At 52.4% G+C, this 18,265-nt stretch overlaps 1 protein-coding gene across 7 annotated transcripts in view; it reads left to right on the top strand.

Moving 5' to 3' along the window:
- Positions 1-18,265, top strand: part of INPP4A (inositol polyphosphate-4-phosphatase type I A) — a 135,857-nt gene that overhangs the window by 108,419 nt on the left and 9,173 nt on the right. For 3 of the 7 annotated variants that reach the window (XM_056127923.1, XM_056127916.1, XM_056127909.1), the window contains exons 16-24: positions 643-898; positions 4,517-4,549; positions 9,025-9,197; positions 9,821-9,944; positions 11,032-11,158; positions 11,411-11,551; positions 13,555-13,652; positions 15,782-15,894; positions 17,945-18,099. In XM_056127923.1, coding sequence (XP_055983898.1) covers positions 643-898; positions 4,517-4,549; positions 9,025-9,197; positions 9,821-9,944; positions 11,032-11,158; positions 11,411-11,551; positions 13,555-13,652; positions 15,782-15,894; positions 17,945-18,099 — 1,220 coding nt within the window. The remainder of the gene's footprint in view (positions 1-642; positions 899-4,516; positions 4,550-9,024; positions 9,198-9,820; positions 9,945-11,031; positions 11,159-11,410; positions 11,552-13,554; positions 13,653-15,781; positions 15,895-17,944; positions 18,100-18,265) is intronic. The other 4 variants (XM_056127947.1, XM_056127930.1, XM_056127955.1 and 1 more) reach the window with 2 other exon arrangements.

Here is an 18,265-nt window from a genome sequence, read left to right as displayed (position 1 = left end):
AAACAGTGACCATTGCAGGGCTGGAGCCATATTACAGTGGGTTGGGCACTCACCTTGCATGTGTCCCACCTGGGTTCAAGTCAGGATATCCCATAAGGTCCCCTGAGCACTGCCAGGAGTAATTCCTGAGTACAGAGCCAGGGGTAACCCCTGAGCATTGTCAGGTGTGTCCCTCCCCCACCCCTCAGTGTCCCCGCACAAAACAAAACAAACAGTGACTATAGAATATTACTTGGCTTTTCAACAAAGGACCAAGGGCTGGAGCACATCCCTTGGAAGCAGGATTCCCTTGGGTTGATCTCAAGACCTACATGATTCCCTGGGCATTACTGGAGGTAATGATGGTCTCTAGCATTGCTGTGCCTGGGCTGAACCGCCTAACCGGGCCCAACATCGACTGTTCTGGCCCTAGAATCAGGCTGAGCATCCCCAGGTGTGGCTTTCAGGCCCCCCGAGCACCACTTGAAAGACTCCCCCACCACGGACAGGGGACGCAGTTGAGAACGGAACAGGGAGCCGTCTTGATCTTTGTCAATCTTGGGCTGGTTCCCAAAGCCGGGGTGGAAACCCTGGGGGTGGTCTGCTTTGTTCTCTGTGTCCTTCTGTGGGGGAACTGACCCACTGGCCCCATGGGTTTGGCAGGAGAAAGTGTGGCTGAACGTGGACAAGAGCCTGGAGTGCATCATTCAGCGGGTGGACAAGCTGCTGCAGAAGGAGCGCCTGCAGGACGAGGGCTGTGACGATGTCTTCCCTCCCGCCGGCAGCAGCACCAGCAAGAAAGGTAACCAAGGCAGCCGCGCCTACTGGATCCGCCCGGAGGATGCCTGCTCCGATGGCCCCTCCTCGCCATGCCCCTCCGCCATTCCCTCTGCTGCATGCCATCCTCACCCGACCACATGTGCGTATGCATCCACCCTGCCCATCTCTTCCATGTCTGTCTGTCTGTCTGTCTGTCTGTGAGTGTCTCTGATGTTACCCCTCCTCCCTCCCCACACAGACTGCAGGGAGGGCAGAGCAGGGCGCTGCAGTGACTGGCATGGTAGGCAGTGAGCATGGAGGTACCCTACACCTCCTTCCCTGAGCGTGTGCATGTGAAACTGCAGTTCTGGCAATGAGCAGCGAGCTCCTGGACTGTCTGCTCTGTCAGACGAATCTGAAAAGCCTCAAGAAGACCAGGACGCAGCTGGTTTGGGGATGAGATTGTCTACTGCATTGGTTGTTGGCCACCAGGCATGACCAGCCCAGGAAAGGGTGACTCAGATGGGGACACAGCTGGGTGACAGCTTTCAGCAGGCCACACAATGGCCTCCCGGCTGGCAGTCATTGTGTGGGAGTATGTCCATCCGGCGGAGGCCCGTTGCCTGGGAACTTGCTGGTAATTGAGGTGGTGGAGGCTATTCTCAGGGGCTGCTGAGTTAGATTCCTCTGTTGGGTACTAGCTTGGGTGGGACTCTCAATAGATGGTGGGACATTGGCACGAAGCAGCCTATTCTGGGGGCAGCTTTCTGTGTTCCACCTAGAGCCTTCAAGTTGGGTTTTACAGTTCGAACAAGCCGACCCTTATTCTCTGCAGCTCAGGGCTAGCCACCTTTTCCCATGAGCTGGGGGTGATCATGGGTGGACTGGGCAGTGGAGACCCACCCCTGCCTCCTCTGCGATCTTCTTTCAGGGTGTTACACTGTTGCAAAGAAAGCCAGGATGTGCCAGGTTAGGCATCTTTCAGGGAGGATTTCTAAATTCTGAACTTTCTTTCAAGACAACCATTTTTCTCTGTCAGAGCTTCTTCTTTCTGTGGAAGGTGCCCTTCACCTCTTTAATCTGCCTGCAGTCTGTTTCCAAGGCACAATTTCACTCGGGTGTGTTGGTCAGTGTTCACATCCTCCACTTCCGTCTTTGTCGGAGAATCACTTCCGCTCCACACACCTGTGACTGGCTCACAGAGCTCTTTTGTCTCTGCTCATGTTCTCATTTTTAAGTGTTCATTGTGTTTCTTTATAAAACTTCCTGAAAGTTCATTGCTCATTTCTCTTTAATATTGTCTTGTAACTTAACCTTTTTTTCCACAGATGTAGTCATTTATTAGTTTTTTTAATGCAGAAGATTATTTAATCAGGCATACTAGCATTTCCATAAGTCCAATGTCTTTTTTTTTTAATGCCTGACTTTTTTTTAAAGAACCTTTCTTTATTTTTCAAATGCAGGCAGATTTAAATGCAGGTTTAAAATGGTTCATGAGGACTTAGAATTGTGTGTACCATAGAAATCAGGTGTGATGAGTTGATGGGAATGTGAAGCATACATTTGAGAGAGTCTTGAGTTTGCTGACCAGTACAACAAAATGAATGAAACCATATGCCAACATTAAATGCCAACATCCCTTTGCTTAGAACTCTGAGCACAGGCCAGCAGGGGCCAGCAGTTGGGCTCAGTGCCACTACTCTGCCTGCCTCACTGGTCTGAGTTCCTGGCTTGGTTCCCAGCTCCGAACAAAAACACCATCTTGAGCAGCATAGCCAGGAAGCTGTTTCGCCCTCGGCACCATCAGAGACCCAGAAAGACCCAATAGAACCACTTACTTCACTCAGTCACATGTCCACCAGGGCTGGAGCAGGCTTGTGACCTTTGCTAGGCCCCAAGCTACTGGCACAGTTGTTTGGGCCTAATGAGCAACAGTGTCTTGCCAATATACAAACAACCCTGTGCCTCTTTGAAAGGACAAGAAATTTAGGACAAAAATCAGTTTCTGTCCCAATTCTCTGCCCCAACCTGGGTTCTTGATATTCATCATGGAGCTGCCATGCCTCTTGGTTCATCTTTGATGGAACTGCTCTGAGACTGGTGGGTAGACATCACCGAGGCTGGACCCCAGCTGGCTCTGTAAACCCCTCTCCCTACTCCCTTTATGCCAGGACTTGGGGGCCGCTGTTACCTTCACACATACATTCTCCTGCTCTCCCCAGCCCCAGAGAGTCAGCCAAACTCTGAATGAAGTGGTTCTGGACCTTCCATCTCCACAGACCCCACATTACATGTCCCTGAGACTCTGCTAGAATTTGTATGTGCCTGGAGATAAAGGCCATGATGGTTGTCACATCTCTAGGGATGCCAGCCCTAGGTAAGAAATAGACCACTGGTGAGGAGCAGGAGTCTCCGAGGGGCCCCTTTTCTCTCCCTTTGGTTGGAAGAGGGTTGGCCAGGTTTGAATTCCTTTTTTTTTTTTTTTTTTTTTTTTTTGCTTTTTGGGTCACACCCGGCGATGCTCAGGGGTTACTCCTGGCTCATGCACTCAGGAATTACTCCTGGCAGTGCTCGGGGGACCATATGGGATGCTGGGAATCAAACCCGGGTCGGCTATGTTGTCTGTGTGCAAGGCAAACACCCTACCCGCTGTGCTATTGCTCCAGCCCCCAGGTTTGAAGTCTTAGGGGTGATTTCAAACCCTGCTGTGTGCCATCACCACTCCAGGACATCATAAAAACAGACTCTCAGGCCTTCCTTCTCATTCTGCCTTGGAATCTGAAAGGAATGGTTGTGGGCACAGAAACTTGAACTTTTCCCCCCAGGCCTGTTGTAATTCCTCGCAGCCCCACAGATGTCTTACCCCTGCCCCTCCACGCCATTGTGGGCTTCTCTGCTAGATGGATAGTCTCAGGCTCTTTGGGCACTAAGATATTAAAGTCATCGACTCACTGAGCTCTTTAATTTTGCTCCATCTCTGAAGAGAGAGGAAGGTATCCAGTAAGGGCTGGACAGAAGTCACCCTTTCACCAGAAGACATTCTTCCAACAGAAGAGTTTAAACTTAGACTCCATTTATTCCAAATAATCCCTCTCCCAACTTGTTTTCATTAAGGTGGCAAACCATTTCAATGGAGAATTGTAGAGTTTTTAGGGGAAATATGATATTAAAAAGAAGTTCTTCCTGGCATGTGAACTGGAGTTAGAATTGAATTTCTGACTTCCAAACTTCTCCCCAATCCTCAAAGCTTTATATTTGGTTTAAATAATGAAGATTGCCATAAAGTTTGGCTCTTGTCGGTATATTGGCTCCATTCCTGATCCTCATCTTTGGGGTCTCTGCAGTCTCACACCTGCACCCCAGGGTGGCTATGGTGCTGGCCTGCGCCATGTACTGGTCAGTCTCTCTCATCCCAGGTTTGCATTCCCATGTTGTGAGCTGACACGGGGCTCTGTCACGTGCAATGTGATGGATGTGGGCGCAATGATATCACATTGTGGCCCATCCGTTTGCTCATCCCAGCCAGCATTTTTCACTGGACAGCTCAGCCACATGAGTCTTCACACCAGTGAAGCAGGCCCTCGGCCCCCAGGTAGGCCGGACTGTGGCCTGCACTCACATGTGGCTTCTGCAGAAGAGGCCCCTGCGCCCCAGCCTCTTCCTTCCGTCTAGCCACCTTACTGCAAGCTGCCGAGGCAGCTGCTCTAAGCGTTGAGCCGTCGCGTTTGGACCGTGTGCTGCGCCTTAACCGTCCGTGTCGCCCTCCATTTCCATGCAGATTGCAGCCCCCCTCCTGAAGAGTCCAGCCCAGGTATGTGGTTCCTGCCCCGGCCTTGCACAGGGGCGCCTTTTAACACTCAGCATTTGTGTCTGACTGGTCAGAGGCCTCTTGATGCTCTAGAGGTAGGACAGTATTTTAGGGGTTTCTTTATTTCCAGGCAGTAAAGGAACATATTTACAGAGTATCAGTAAAAAAACTATTGTTGCTTCTACAACGTGTCTCAAAAGCTGTTTGCTGGGGGCTTTGGACCAGGGAATAAGCTGCCACCGGCTTGTTTCTGTGTCTCATCCTAAAATTGTCTTCAATGATAGTTGTCTATGAGTGGAGAGAGGGTTCGAGCAGTTGGAGGGAGAGGGCACAGAGGTCAGGAAATGTCTCTTCCATCACATGTCAGGCAGCAGCTTTGTGTTTGTCTCTCTGTCCCTCCCTTCCCTCCCTTCCCTCCCTCCCCTCCCCTTTCCTCCCCGTCCCTCCCTCCTTCCCTCCCTTCCTCCCTTCCTTCCTGGGCACCCTTGGGGACATTCCCAGCAGAGCTTGGCCCTGAGAGCAGGAGTCCCAGGGGTACCATGGAGGACAAAGCTCAAACTCTGGGCCTCGGGTACACTCAGCACAGTGCTCTGCCTCTCAAGCTCTCACCCAGCCCTTAGGCCCTGCTACAGGCCTCAGCCGGAAGTGAGCATTAGAGAGAGTCATTCTACTTCATTTGCATCCTGGAGACTCAGCTCAGCTCCTTTTCAGGGGTGGCAAAAGCACTGTTGTACTGGAAATGAGCTGTGCCCCATCCACGCACACACTGCTTACCGTTGCGTTTGTGGGGGCAGTGCCAGGGTTGAGTAGTTGCAGCAAGACATACCCTCCGCACCCCAGCCCCAACCAGCCATCTAAGCCTAAAATATTTATCATTTTTCTCCTCCTCTACAGAAAAAAAAATGTGCTGCCCCTGCCTAGTTCATACTGAAGTTCCTGGATATTTTTTTCTCAGTGAGCTTAAGTACCCCACCCCCAGCATTATGACTCTTCTCCCCTCCCTCTCCCTTCTTCTACTCTTCTCTTCCCTCCCATATCCCCTCTCCTTTCCTCTTTTTTTTCCTTTTGTTTTTTCTTTTTGGGTTATTTTGGTTTGGGGACCACACCCAGCTGCACTCAGGGTTTACTCCTGGCTCTGTGCTCAGGGGTAACTCATGGTGGGGTCCTAGGAAACATGGGGTTCTGGGGATCAAACCCAAGTCAGCTATGTGTAAGACAAGCACCTTCTCTGCTGTACTGGATTTCCAGCACACCCCGCCCCCAGTTCTTTTTTCTTATGCTCCAAAAAGAAAGAAGCTATGTAATCAGTCCAATGATTACATTTTCCTGACTGGATACGAATGTGAGTATCCAACCTGCTTTGTATCTAGAGTTTAGAAAGTGGTGATCATGGAACTCACCAGATTTATCCTATCCACCGTTTTTTAGCTGAATCTTTCAACTTGCAGGGAGGGTACCAGGAATTTACCTGTGCACCCTGGGGACTCCACCCCCAGGACCCCACTCGCGTGGCTCATCTGTGGCTCATTTAATGGGGCACTGCATAACCAACTCCATTTGTTTCAACTCTCTATCAGTTTCTCTTTTCCAAAAAATTCATTGTGGTGTCTCTGACATTAGCCCTTGAGCCCTGGGGGTCTCTGAGGCTGACAGATGCAGATAAACATCTCAGACTTCTCTTTTCCTTTGCTGCTTCTGGCCCGTGTCTCCTTGTCTCCAGCCTCTGGTCTCCCTCAGTGCTCAGCTCACCTACACAGCCGCACAGTGCTTGCCCCAGAGCTGCTGCCCTGAGGCCTCCGTGGGAGCAACCCGTGAGCCTGCCCACAGAGCTCATGGGCTCCCCCGACCCCAGGGTTCCTGATATTTCTAGGACAATTTCTAGTCCTTATTCTCCCCCCTGCTCTCCCCCTCCCCCTGCCACCTCCCCCATCCCTCTGCTTTCTCCCTCTCCCTATATCCCACTCTTTGTTTTTGTTCCCTCCCTCCCACTTCCCACTCTTTTAGGAAAACAAAGCTGCAGCAGGATATGGACTTGAAAGTGCCAAGTTATGTGGAGTCGTGTGGTCCATGGAATGACCACAGGTCAGCAAGTGGTCCAGATTGATATTGAAACAGGGGGCTTGCTGCCCCCAAGGAGACCAGCTCCATCACAGGGAACTTTGTTTTGTTGAGTGGAGTTTGTAGCAGCACTTTCTCAATTGGAGGAAGTAAAATGATTGGGTAGTTTTAATACACCAAATACTTTGACTTAACTAGATGTTAGTAGAAAGCTCATTATTCTCTCTAGGTGCTGGTAGAAGTCTCATTTTTTTTGTAAGCCTTTTTATTATTACCATTTTAGATTTTATGCATTGGCCAAAACTTGCCTTCTGGCCTCTCTTTTGACTCAGCAGAGGCAGCTTAAGGAAGTAACAAGGAGTTTGAGGCCAGTCACTAGGAAGACATTTAACTCTGAGCAAACAGTTACCAGTAAGCAGGTATTGTGGAAATGGTGGCGCCACTAATGCTTACTGAGCCCTGGAGCCATCCTGCACCCTGAGCCCTTTCTGGACACATGATTGATGGCTAGATTAACCACAGCCCCTTCCCCAAATCTCTGTCTCTTCTCAAAACAAGCTCCTCATGCTGAACCCTGTGTTCCAGATTCCAGCCCCAGACCTCCACTGCCTCCCCCTGCCCCTAATGTTACAGTGTAGCAGAGAAGCCGGGAGGGCACCTACTTGATTAGAGACGAGTCATGGATTCTGATCATTTTCATACTAAAGTGATGTGTATGCATCTTAAATGGAAAAACAAAGTAAAATTAGCAGTATTTGCTCTGGGCACATTTACTTCTCAGTGAATAGTCCTGATGACTGTTACCTTCCTCCAAATGATTTGCCTAAAAGCTAATTATCTTCACCCTTTTGTGTTTGCTGAATGTGAGTGAAGTGATTCCACAGAGTTCTGTGAAGAAACAGAGGAGACAGAATGTGGATCCACACTTTAAAGACAGACAGACTTAAGCATTGGGCCCAATTGCATGTTAGACTCCGCTATCCGGGCGGCCTTCTTATGTACGGAGAGGGCGGAGGACACACCACTCTCTCCCGCTGCCTGCAACCCTGCCCCCTCCTTTTCTGTGCTGTTGGAGCAGCCTGGCCTGGAACCCCTATGCCCCACTCCTTGGCTCATTCCTTTCACTGTGGTTTATTTGCTGATACCTTTCTGCCCAAGATTTTCTAAATCTAAGCCTTTTTTTCCCCTTTTTTTTCCTGCCACAGAGTAAGATCATTTGCAAATTTGAAACTACTTATCCTTGAAAATCTGCATAATCTAACCTGAGTACATGCCCCTTTGCAGGCTCAAGGCATTTCTCTAGATGTGTTTCTCAATAGAATGCCAGCCACACAGTTCATACAGTTGGAGAGGGCAGGGCCTCTTCTCCCTCCTCTCTGCTTTGTATGTTCTTTTCCTCCAGGTTTGTCTCTGGTGACTGCAGGGCTCCTGGAGCCTCTTGGCCTCTCCTAGTGTGGCGCCTCCTGGGGCTGTCTGTGGCTTGTTCCTGCTCCTTAAGGCAGGCCCTGCCCATTTCACTGTGCCACCACGGGCAAGTTGATATGCAAGCAAGCAAGATCAAATGCTGTTTCTGGGCTTGGTGACCTGTTAAAAATATAATTTATGAGGGCATATATTCTCTCTGTTAAATGTTCTAAGTAGGAAGAGAAGAAAGAGCCAACACAGCATTTACCTTTGGCTTTGTCTTCCCTGACTTAAGATTTCTATTTTTAAAATAGGGTCAGAGTTTAGTACAGGGTCAGCGTTTCCTTACATATGTATGTGTGTGTATGTATATCAAGCGAGTAAGCCCGAGAGCAGTGCTGGCTGCGGGGGTAGAGAGGGGCGTGGGTGAAGAAGGGGACCTGGCGCAGTAAGCCTGGGAAAGTGGGCTGGTGTTCCACCCTAGAAAGGTAAGTTGGTGCAGTTGCACGTGAGACCAGTAGGCGGCACTCTCCCCTGCCTCTTAAGAATGGGTTCCCTGCCTGAAATGCCTGGGTTCAGAGTAGCATGTTAACACAGCACTCTTCTAGGGGGAACTTCTCTCATTGGGTAGGGGACAGTGGGGACTCTAGAAGGGATTAATCTCTCTAGATGGAATTTTTTTCTTGCTTGGAAGTGAATTTGCAGAGCTTTTTGGGATTGTTGTTTTCTGCCCAGGGATCCACTGCAAGGTCGGGGGTGGGGGCAGTAGTAGTTCAGGGGCCCCAGCATGTTCCACACTCACACAGTTCAGTGAGGTTCTCCCCTCCCCGAAGCTGTGAGCTCACAGGCCAGAGTCCAGGTCCCTCCTCAGGAAACGCAGCACGAGTTCCAGGCAGAGTAGGGCCGATGGGGAGCTGCAGAAGGGGAGGAGGAAGGAGATGAGGGAGGACAGGAAGCCAGGGGGTGGGGGAGCAGGTGGACTCCTGCAGCCTCGTTCTTAGAATCCACCGTTGCAGGTGCGTGGAGCGAGGCCCTCTACCCGCTGCTGACCACCCTTACCGACTGCGTGGCCATGATGAGCGACAAGGCCAAGAAGGCCATGGTGTTCCTGCTGATGCAGGATAGCGCGCCCACCATCGCCAGTTACCTGAGCCTGCAGTACCGCCGCGACGTGGTCTTCTGCCAGACCGTAAGCCCCCCGCACCCTGCTGAGGCACATCCCCGGAGAACACTGTTTCCTCCACCTGGAGCCGCGCACAGGGAGGAGGGCGGCTCTGCCAGGGCTCTGTGGACCGGGGGGGGGTCTGAATCCATGCTGGTTCTTGCTGCAGAACTGCACCCAGAGCGGGCACAGCACTGCGGTTCTGCACCCACAGCTGTGGCGCCAGGATGGCACAAGGCTCTTTGCCACCTTCAATTTTCCCTGCAGATGCATGATGGGACAGCAGGTGCCTTGTGCATAGGGCAGGCGCACGGCAGTGGAAATGGTGCTGCTGGCTCCAGAGAGCTCTGGGGACTGGGTAGCTCAGTTTCCCACTGGCACTTGTACGGATTTGTGAGACTTAATTCTGGCTTCTGGAAGGTTCTTGCCTAGGAGTGTACCTGAGGCAGGTCAAGGTGGGAACTCTGCCCAAACAGAACTGACCTCTGGGGGCAGCAGGGGCAGCAGCTTGTGCCACTGTGAATCTCGTGTGAACCTCCTGGGTCTCTACCCCGCGGTTCCCCTCCAGGGACACTGCAGGCCACTGAGAACAAAGGAGCAGGGACAGGGGCCCGTGAAGGCGAGTGTGCTCACGTGTGTCTCTCCCCCAGCTGACAGCTCTCATCTGCGGCTTCATCATCAAGCTGCGCAACTGCCTGCATGACGATGGCTTCCTGCGGCAGCTCTACACCATCGGGCTGCTGGCCCAGTTCGAGAGCCTGCTGAGCACCTATGGTGAGAGGGCCAGGCTGCCTCCAAGGGTGTCTCTGTGCTCCCTGTGCTGCCTAACTAAACTCAAGCATCACCTGCATTGAGCCAGGAACCAGATGAACGTTGTCTGTAGAGCGCTCTCTCTCTCTCTCTCTCTCTCTCTCTCTCTCTCTCTCTCACACACACACACACACACACACACACACGCACACACGCACACGCACGCATACACACACACCCTCCTTTGTTTTATTTTTTGTAGCTATTTGGGGAGGGCAGTGAGGAAGCCTCCTTAGCAGCGTTCAGGGGGACCCAGCACCCCTCCTTGCGATTCTCCCGGCCAGGCCCACAGCTTAATGCCAAGGTCTAAAGACGCAGTGTGGCTTGGGCCCTGCAGTGCCAGGGATTCCCCAGCCACCCCAGTGGCTCAGAGCCTCTAGTGGTATCCTGAAGTACTTGGGGGACTCTGTTAGCACCCGTGGGACTCTGTACATGCTCAGGGAACCCTGTAGCGCCAGGGGTCAGTCCAGGATTGGCAGCATGCACCCCTGTGCTCGCTACTATCCTTGACAGAACTAGAAAAGCTCTAATAAGGATGGATGATAATGATTCAGATAGGGCAGCTCCAGGCCTGTTCTGCAGCCACTGTTAGAAGGTTTCTTCATCAAGAGGCAGGGAGATGTAAAAATTTCATAGAAAATTTCTCTAGAAAGGCTTTCTTTTCCATCTTTTCAATTTTTTTTCTGAGAAGGTAAAATTGGGTAACTTTGGAGCAGGGGGGCTGTGGCCATACCTGAAGGAGCTCGGGAATGCTCCTGAAAATGGGTAACTTTTCCAAGTATTCCTCCGTCTTTGAAATTATTAGAAATCAAGTAAACATCAAATCTTGGATAATGGAAGGTCTTGGCGACAGGGTCCCTCTCTAAGCAGTTGCCTCGTCCCTCTGAGGCCCCCCAAGCTCCCACTTCCCTTCACCAGAGCAGCAGGCTGCCAGTTAAAGAGGCCTGGAGGGACCGCTGCCTCCCACCCCATGACCCTTCCTCCCCTGCTGTCTGCTCCCATCCGTGACACTGAGTCAGTCCTGCCTGACAGCCCCCGCTTCTTTATCCAGGAGAGGAGCTGGCCATGCTGGAGGACATGAGCCTTGGCATCATGGACCTGAGGAATGTCACCTTCAAAGTCACACAGGCCACTTCGAATGCATCGACTGACATGCTGCCGGTCATCACTGGGAATCGGTAGGAGCCTTCTCTGCACACACAGCCTAGCCCAGTGCCCACCCCGCTGTGGCGCTTCTGTGCGGCCCCTTCCCATGGTGTTCCACTTCTTCCTGCTGAACCTTCACCCCAGCTCACTGCACCGTCCCTTTGCGTTCCTGCCAGCCCACCCTCTTAATGAGGAGCCTTGGCTTTCCTTCCCTCTGCTGCTGCTCCTGCCACTCCTGTGGCATTGGACCAGCCCAGCCTCCTCCTCTTTCCGGTGTTTTCCAGCGATGGGTTTAATGTGCGGATCCCTCTGCCTGGCCCCCTCTTTGACTCCCTGCCTCGAGAGATCCAGAGTGGCATGCTGCTGCGGGTTCAGCCTGTCCTCTTCAACGTCGGCATCAACGAACAGCAGACGCTGGCCGAGAGGTACGCACGACCCCTTGCAGGAGCGGGCGGCTGTCAGAAATGCCCAGGGCCCTCTGAGCGCAGTGTAGGCTTCCATCCACCTTCCTGGGGGCCAGCTGGCCCCAAGCAGAGCCGCATACCTGTCAGGGACACAAAGCTGAGCCCGAGACCCCCATGGTGGGAGACGGATATGTGTGAGTGAATGAAGATAGATACAGGGAGTCAGGCCCTGAGGAAGTCCAAGAGGGTTTGAGAGGGCTTCCTTCATGATGGCTGCAGTGGGTCTGGGAAGATGGTTGAGTTCACCACTATCCCAGTGCCTGCACCGGGATCTACAGAGAACGTGGGTCCTGTGATGAGGTGGAGGAGATACCTGGTGTCCAAGGCCAAGTATTCTCAGCAAGCACGTGGAGTCAGAGGCTCAGGTGCTGGGCTGAGCGCTGTGCCTTGTGACCACTTCCAGATCACCTGCCATGGAAAGATCTAATTGTGTGTGTGTGTGTGTGTGTGTGTGTGTGTGTGTGTGTGTGTGTGTGTTTTGAGGAATGAAGAAAAGATTGGTAACTTTCCCCTAATACATGCAAATCTTCCCTGTTTCATGATGGCATTCAGGTGATAGGTATGTTTGATTATTAAAGGTTATTAGGGTCTCTAGGATGAAAGAACTGATTGTTTCTGAGCCTTCTGCACCTCCAGCAGCCATGGTGTGACAGGCGGGGTGGGGTGGGGGGAAGAGCTTTAGTAACTGAACGTGAGCTAAGAAGATGGTTTGCCAGATGCTGACAGGTGTGAAGGGTGAGTGTGATGGAGAGGTTGCTGGACAGCGACCTGGACCAGACACAGATCCTGTAGAGAATGGTTTCAGTGGGACGAGTTTGTTGCCACTGGGTGGGTGTTGGGAGGGTGGGTAGGAGGGTACGCGGACCCAGTGGGCAGTGCATCCCCCAGGGCCCAGGAGCTCATGATCAGAGGGATGGAGAGCTGGGCTGGGGGTGCCACCAGCTCTGGAGCCTCAGGCGGTGTGAGCAGAGGGAGAGTGGGTGAAGCCGAGACAGCAGGGAGGGGGTCCTGGAAGAATTCCCTCCCCTCACCTCTGATGGCTGCTGTTCATAACTCGACAAAGAGATTTTTGGATGGCGCCGAGGCGAGGTCTTATCCCTGTGAGCAGGGACAGATAAGCCAGAGGAAGATACCAGGGCTATGAGAGGCAGGGCACGTGCTGGGTTGTGGCCTACAGTCTGCCTTGAAATCCCCAAAATCACCACTGCCCTGGGGGTGACCCCATAGGAGAGGGTTCCTGAGGAAAAGTCCTGGGAGTGTCAGGGATGGACAGGCTGTGTGGACTCCACAGGAGGATGAAGAGGTTGAGGATGAAGAGGTTGAGGAGTGGAGCGAGGAAGGGAGCTGTCTAGAGAGCTCTCGTGTTTTTAAAGGATGTTCTGTGTCCTTTGAGTTAGCACACGTGCTCGGCTGGCCGAGAGGTGTGCTGAGCCATTCCCTGTGGATTATGGCCTCGTGTCCTCTCTCCAGGCTACTACTGCCCCCTCTCTTAAGCGCTGTGGGTGGGGGCTCTCCTGTGGCCGGAGTGCCTGGTGCAAATCTCCACTGACAGCCACTCAGGCCTGCCTGTCTACTTTCTGTTTTTTGTTCTGTTGTAATTTTTGGTTTTGGGGTCACATCCAGCAATGCTCTGGGATTTCCCCTTGCTCTAGACTCAGGGATCACTTCTAGTGGGCTCAGGGAACCACATGGAATATCATAGATTGAACTTGGTTGACGGTATGTAATTCAAGTGGACTTCCTGCTGTATTATTGCTCTGGTCACTACTTCTAGTTAATGAAGTAGGATTTAGCCTGTAATCCACATGGCAGAGGTGATCTCATGCCTGGGAAGAGGAAGGTGACTGAGAATTCAGATATGTACAGTAGGTGTTTGAGCAAATAAATACCACTGATTTGCAACTATTTTGAAGCTAGAAAAAGGTGACATCAGCCAACTAATGGGTTTCCTATGCCTTCCAAAGGTTTGGTGACACATCTTTGCAAGAAGTTATCAATGTGGAGAGTTTGGTGCGGCTAAATTCTTACTTTGAGCAGTTTAAGGAAGTTTTGCCAGAGGACTGTGAGTATTTCTTCATATTCGTGGTAGGTTTGGCCTGTGATCTCAGGGTGTTTGTGTGTTTGTGCTCCCTGACACTGCATGTGTGCCATGCTTCACTTCCTGCAACCCCATTTCACAGCAGCCTATTTATGAGCCCCTACCTGGAGAAGTTTCCCTCTGGCTGCGACCTTTGCTCATCTTTCTTCTGGAGGGTTCTCCTCCCACCTCCAGGAAGAGGGCTTTCTCATCACTCTTAGTCTCTGATATTCATTCATGCCTTCAGTGATATGCTCTGGGTTCCCACTAGCAAGACAGCTGGGATCACAGAGTTAGGACCCTGTCCTAGCCAAGGGCTGACTGCCTCTGCAGACATGTGAGCTCCTATGCCCCTCCATATATGGCACATGAGTAAGAGGCCAGGCAGGTGCCAACTGCTGGGTCCCCATCCAGGTGCCCCTGGAGGGGGTGGTGAGATGACAGCGGTGGCCCAGTGAAGATGCTGTTGGTGCTCAGAGTAGACAGGGACACAAGTCAATGCCCTGTGTGTCAGGGGAGTCATGTTCTGAGTTCTGCCCCAGGCGTAGGCATCTCAAGACCTCGATAGAGGGATGGGGGTAGCCCTCACCCCAGGAATCACATGGCAGAGATCTGCCACCAGTAGCACAGCCCTCACTTTCACGCAGCGCCCTCTTCTGGGATTCCTTCCCAAAGGCAGACAGGCCCTTGATGTGTGCTCATCACATACCTTTTAGCCTTGGTTCCTGCAACATGCAGCATAGGACCTAGTGTACCATGTTCACACCAGATCACCGAAAGCCTGGATGGCTGTGAGGGCTGGTGGGCTGGTGTGCGACCTCCAGGGAGTCCTGCCAACATGGGCAGTATGTGATCGCCATGAGCCCTACAGGACAGTGTGACCTAGTGACCACCACGACCAAGTGCACATGTGACCCTGTGGCCATGATGAGCCCCAGAGTACGTGTGACCCTGTACTGCCACAGCCAAGTGTGTGTGACCCTGGTCATGGTGGCAGCAGCAGCAGTGGAAGGGGCAGGAGAGAAATAAATTCCTTTTAAAAAAACAACCCAGGCATGACCCCTCCAGGGAGGCACCGGAACCTTAAATAGGGGAGCCCTGACCTGTTCTGCCTGTCTGGGGCTCACATGGAGCCCACCCAGCTACGCTTCCTATGTCAACTCCATTTCTCAGTGGGCACTGCCCACTGTGTCCTTCAGCAGCAAAACCCCAGGCGCTGCCATCGGCCGTGGGGAGGCAGCTAGAGCCACCACTGTCCTGAGGCCAGGGCTTCCTGCCACCTCGAGCTGGGAGCTCACAGCCTCATCACAGACAAGGACCTCCTTTCCACATCTCTGTTTTGGGCCTTTCCCCTAAGTGACCGGAACTAGAACACAGCCAGGGGATAAAGTCATTAGCCTAGTTCCATGCACACCAGGTGCAAGATATGCTGGCGACGTGGTGCCACTTCCTCCCAGAATGAGACTCTGTGGTGGTCATCAGGGCCCCCAGCTCTTTTCTTAGACGTGGCCTTGAGGCTCCTCTTCTTCCCGATGACCGAGGAGTGTGAAAGGCCCGGGTTTCTGAGGGGAGGCTGCCTGACAGGTCCTTAGCTTTGATGGGCCCTAGAAGTTGTATGGCTTTGAGAAGTAGTCAGAGAGCATGGGGAATCACAGTGGGATTCAGAATCAGTTAAGTATGGCCCAGGGCCATCTTGATCACACAGAGTGGGTTGGAAATTGGGGGTGGGAGGTGGCAGCTGGTCATGATTATACACTCTGTCAGGGCCAGCTTCCCTGAGCCTCCCCATCCTGACAGATTTGGAAGACAGTGCATCTCTCCCACATGTTGCTCACTCAGCCACTCCATGTCCAAACTCCAGCCCCTTGCATGAGCTGGAAGGACATGAACTGATTGTCCTCGGTGGTGGAACAGGAATGGCAATTAGAGGAAATGAAGTCCTCGCCATTTCTGTAGCCTGATTCAGTCACCAAACACAACCCTTGCAGCTCTGGCCTGGCATTATCCCTCAGCCATTTCCATGCCATGTTGGGGTGGGGGTGGAAGTGAGGGGGCTTCTTGGGCTGGCAAGCGCTGGTGAGCTCCAGCTCCCACAGATAACGACTCTCTTCCAGGCCTACCTCGATCCCGGAGCCAGACGTGCCTCCCGGAGCTGCTACGATTCCTGGGTCAAAACGTGCATGCCAGGAAGAATAAGAATGTGGACATTCTCTGGCAAGCTGCTGAGGTACTTGTTGCAGGGAGGGCAACAATGTTCTTGTTACATCCCTTACTAATAATGCTAATGAAAGCAGATCTTTGCCAGGAGCAGAGAGAAAGCCCAGAAAGATACTGGGAGCTCAGATCCAGACTCTCTGGGCACTTAGTAGGTTAGTGTCCATTGTCACTTTCAAAAGCCAATGAAGTCAAAATAGCTCAAACCCATAGCCTGCTGCTCCTTTTACTGGGCTTGAAGTGGGACTGAGCTTCACGGGCTCTGGGTACTCCAGGGAGCTCACACTGTTTCCTAAGGAATGAATTTGTGGGCCTCCAGGGCACTGCTGGGAGCCTAGGGTGAGGCCTTCACAGCTCACCCTTCACTCAGCCCTGGTGTGGGCAGGTGGAGGAAGGGGGACTTTCTCGCTGTGATTGGCTGTGTGTGTGACCTGGGCAGTGGGGAAAGGTGGACATAGGCCACTCTGCCCCTAGGGCCATGGGATCTCCTCCCATCGCCCACCACCACTTGGCCATTGTCTGGGTTCTAGGGTAGAAGGGGAAGGTAGGAGCCTTCCTGTTCAGCTTTCCTGAGTGATCTGATTTTGAGTGCCCTCCTTGTTAGAAATGTCTTTCTCAGGGCAGAGAGATAGTTCAGGGGTTACAGCACTTGTCTGGAGTGTGACCAGCCCTGGTTTGATCCCTGACAATTGTTAGGATGGTCTCGTGAGCATTACCAGGAGTGATCCCTAAGCATAGAGCCAGGAGTAAGCTTTAAGGGTATGCCCCATCCTCTCTCACTCCTCTTCTCTTCTCTTCTCTCTCTCTCTCTCTCTCTCTCTCTCTCTCTCTCTCTCTCTCTCTCTCTCTCTCTCTCTCTCCCGCCCTTACTCCCTCTTTCTCCCTTTCATATTTCTCTCTACTCCAGGTTTCTTCTGTAGCAAATGATCTGGGTCATTTATGTGTGTGGTGCTTGCTGGCATTGGGGTTCTTGGGTGGAGCATGTGTGAGAGAGCTGTCATCACCAGCCCGTTTGATCATCGCTCCCTCTGGTTAGTGGCTGTGCCCACTGCTGTCTCTGGATCGACTGAAGCTGTGACAGTGAATGTCCCTCTTCTGCCTATCCCTCTCTTCATTAAGATGCTCACAAGAAGGATGAGTTAGGTAGTCGGGATATTCTCTCTGGCACCAGATGATTCTTTCCATTTTAACAGAAGACATTTGAAGCTGGGAGGCCCATAGACCTCACATTTCAAGTTCTCTGGTTCTGGAGCCTCATTTGCCTTCACTTGCTCAGGTGGCCTTGCAGATGGGGGCACAGGATCAGGCTCCTGACTACTGGAGTACCGGGGAGCCTCTGCAGTGGGACTCCCCGGTTTGTTCCAAGTCCCCTTTGTGGGATCCTGCTAATACTGCTTTGTTGACCATGGCAAGCTTCTACACAGGTCTTTGAACAAAGACCGTGGTTTTCCCCCCAGGACGCAAAGAGGCCAAGGGGTGGCACAGTCTGACCTTGCCACACTGGCATAAGACAGGCACTCACTGAATGGCTCTTACAGTGTCCAAGGCAACTCTCTGAGTCAGAGCACCACTTGGTTGGAAAACCCACTTCTGTCTGTCCCATTCACTACAGGGGGGTGAGTCACATGCCCTGTGACCAGATCAGAGCCAGCCAGGAGACGCGGCCCCAAGGCTGCAAGAGAGGCTTCAGTGGAGACTCTCAGATAATCCGAGTCATGTCAGTTCTCTGCATTAAAAGGTTCCTTGGAGAATACATGGGTTTGTGTGTGTGCATACAAGCAAATTTGTGTACAAGTGTGTGTGTGCACCCTTGTGTGTGTTTGCATATGTGGGAGCGTATGCAGGTGAGCGTGTGTGTGTGTGTGTGTGTGTGTGTGTGTGTGTGTGGATGCTCATGTCAGGAGGAGGAGGAGAAGGATGTTGCTGGGAGGTGGCTAAAGATGGCTGGACCGTCCTTCCCATCGGGCAAAGTTGAGCAGAGACCTGGCCTGAACTCTGCCTGGTGCAGGGTGTCTCCTCTCACAGACCTTCCCTCTAAGCATCACCTGTTTCCCTCTGGGCAGATCTGCCGCCGCCTTAATGGGGTCCGGTTTACCAGCTGCAAGAGTGCCAAGGACCGTACAGCCATGTCTGTGACACTGGAACAGTGCCTCATCCTGCAGCACGAGCATGGCATGGCCCCGCAGGTGTTCACACAGGCACTGGAGTGTATGCGCAGGTGAGTCCCGCTGCCAGCCACCCTGCTCCCTGGACCCCGTGTAAACTGCAGATGAGCCGGGGCTGCTACCGCTTCTGGGGGCCCTGGGCACAAGTCCCCTGGTTTCCGGCCACCACTCAGTGGGGCATAAATGCACTGATTCATGGACCCCCCATTATTAGATTGA

Source organism: Sorex fumeus, unplaced genomic scaffold, assembly GCF_029834395.1.
Source record: "Sorex fumeus unplaced genomic scaffold, SorFum_2.1 ptg000006l, whole genome shotgun sequence".
In the NCBI taxonomy this organism is placed as follows: domain Eukaryota; kingdom Metazoa; phylum Chordata; class Mammalia; order Eulipotyphla; family Soricidae; genus Sorex; species Sorex fumeus.
Note: the sequence above shows the minus strand (reverse complement) of the source record. Positions and strands in the feature narration are given on the sequence as shown.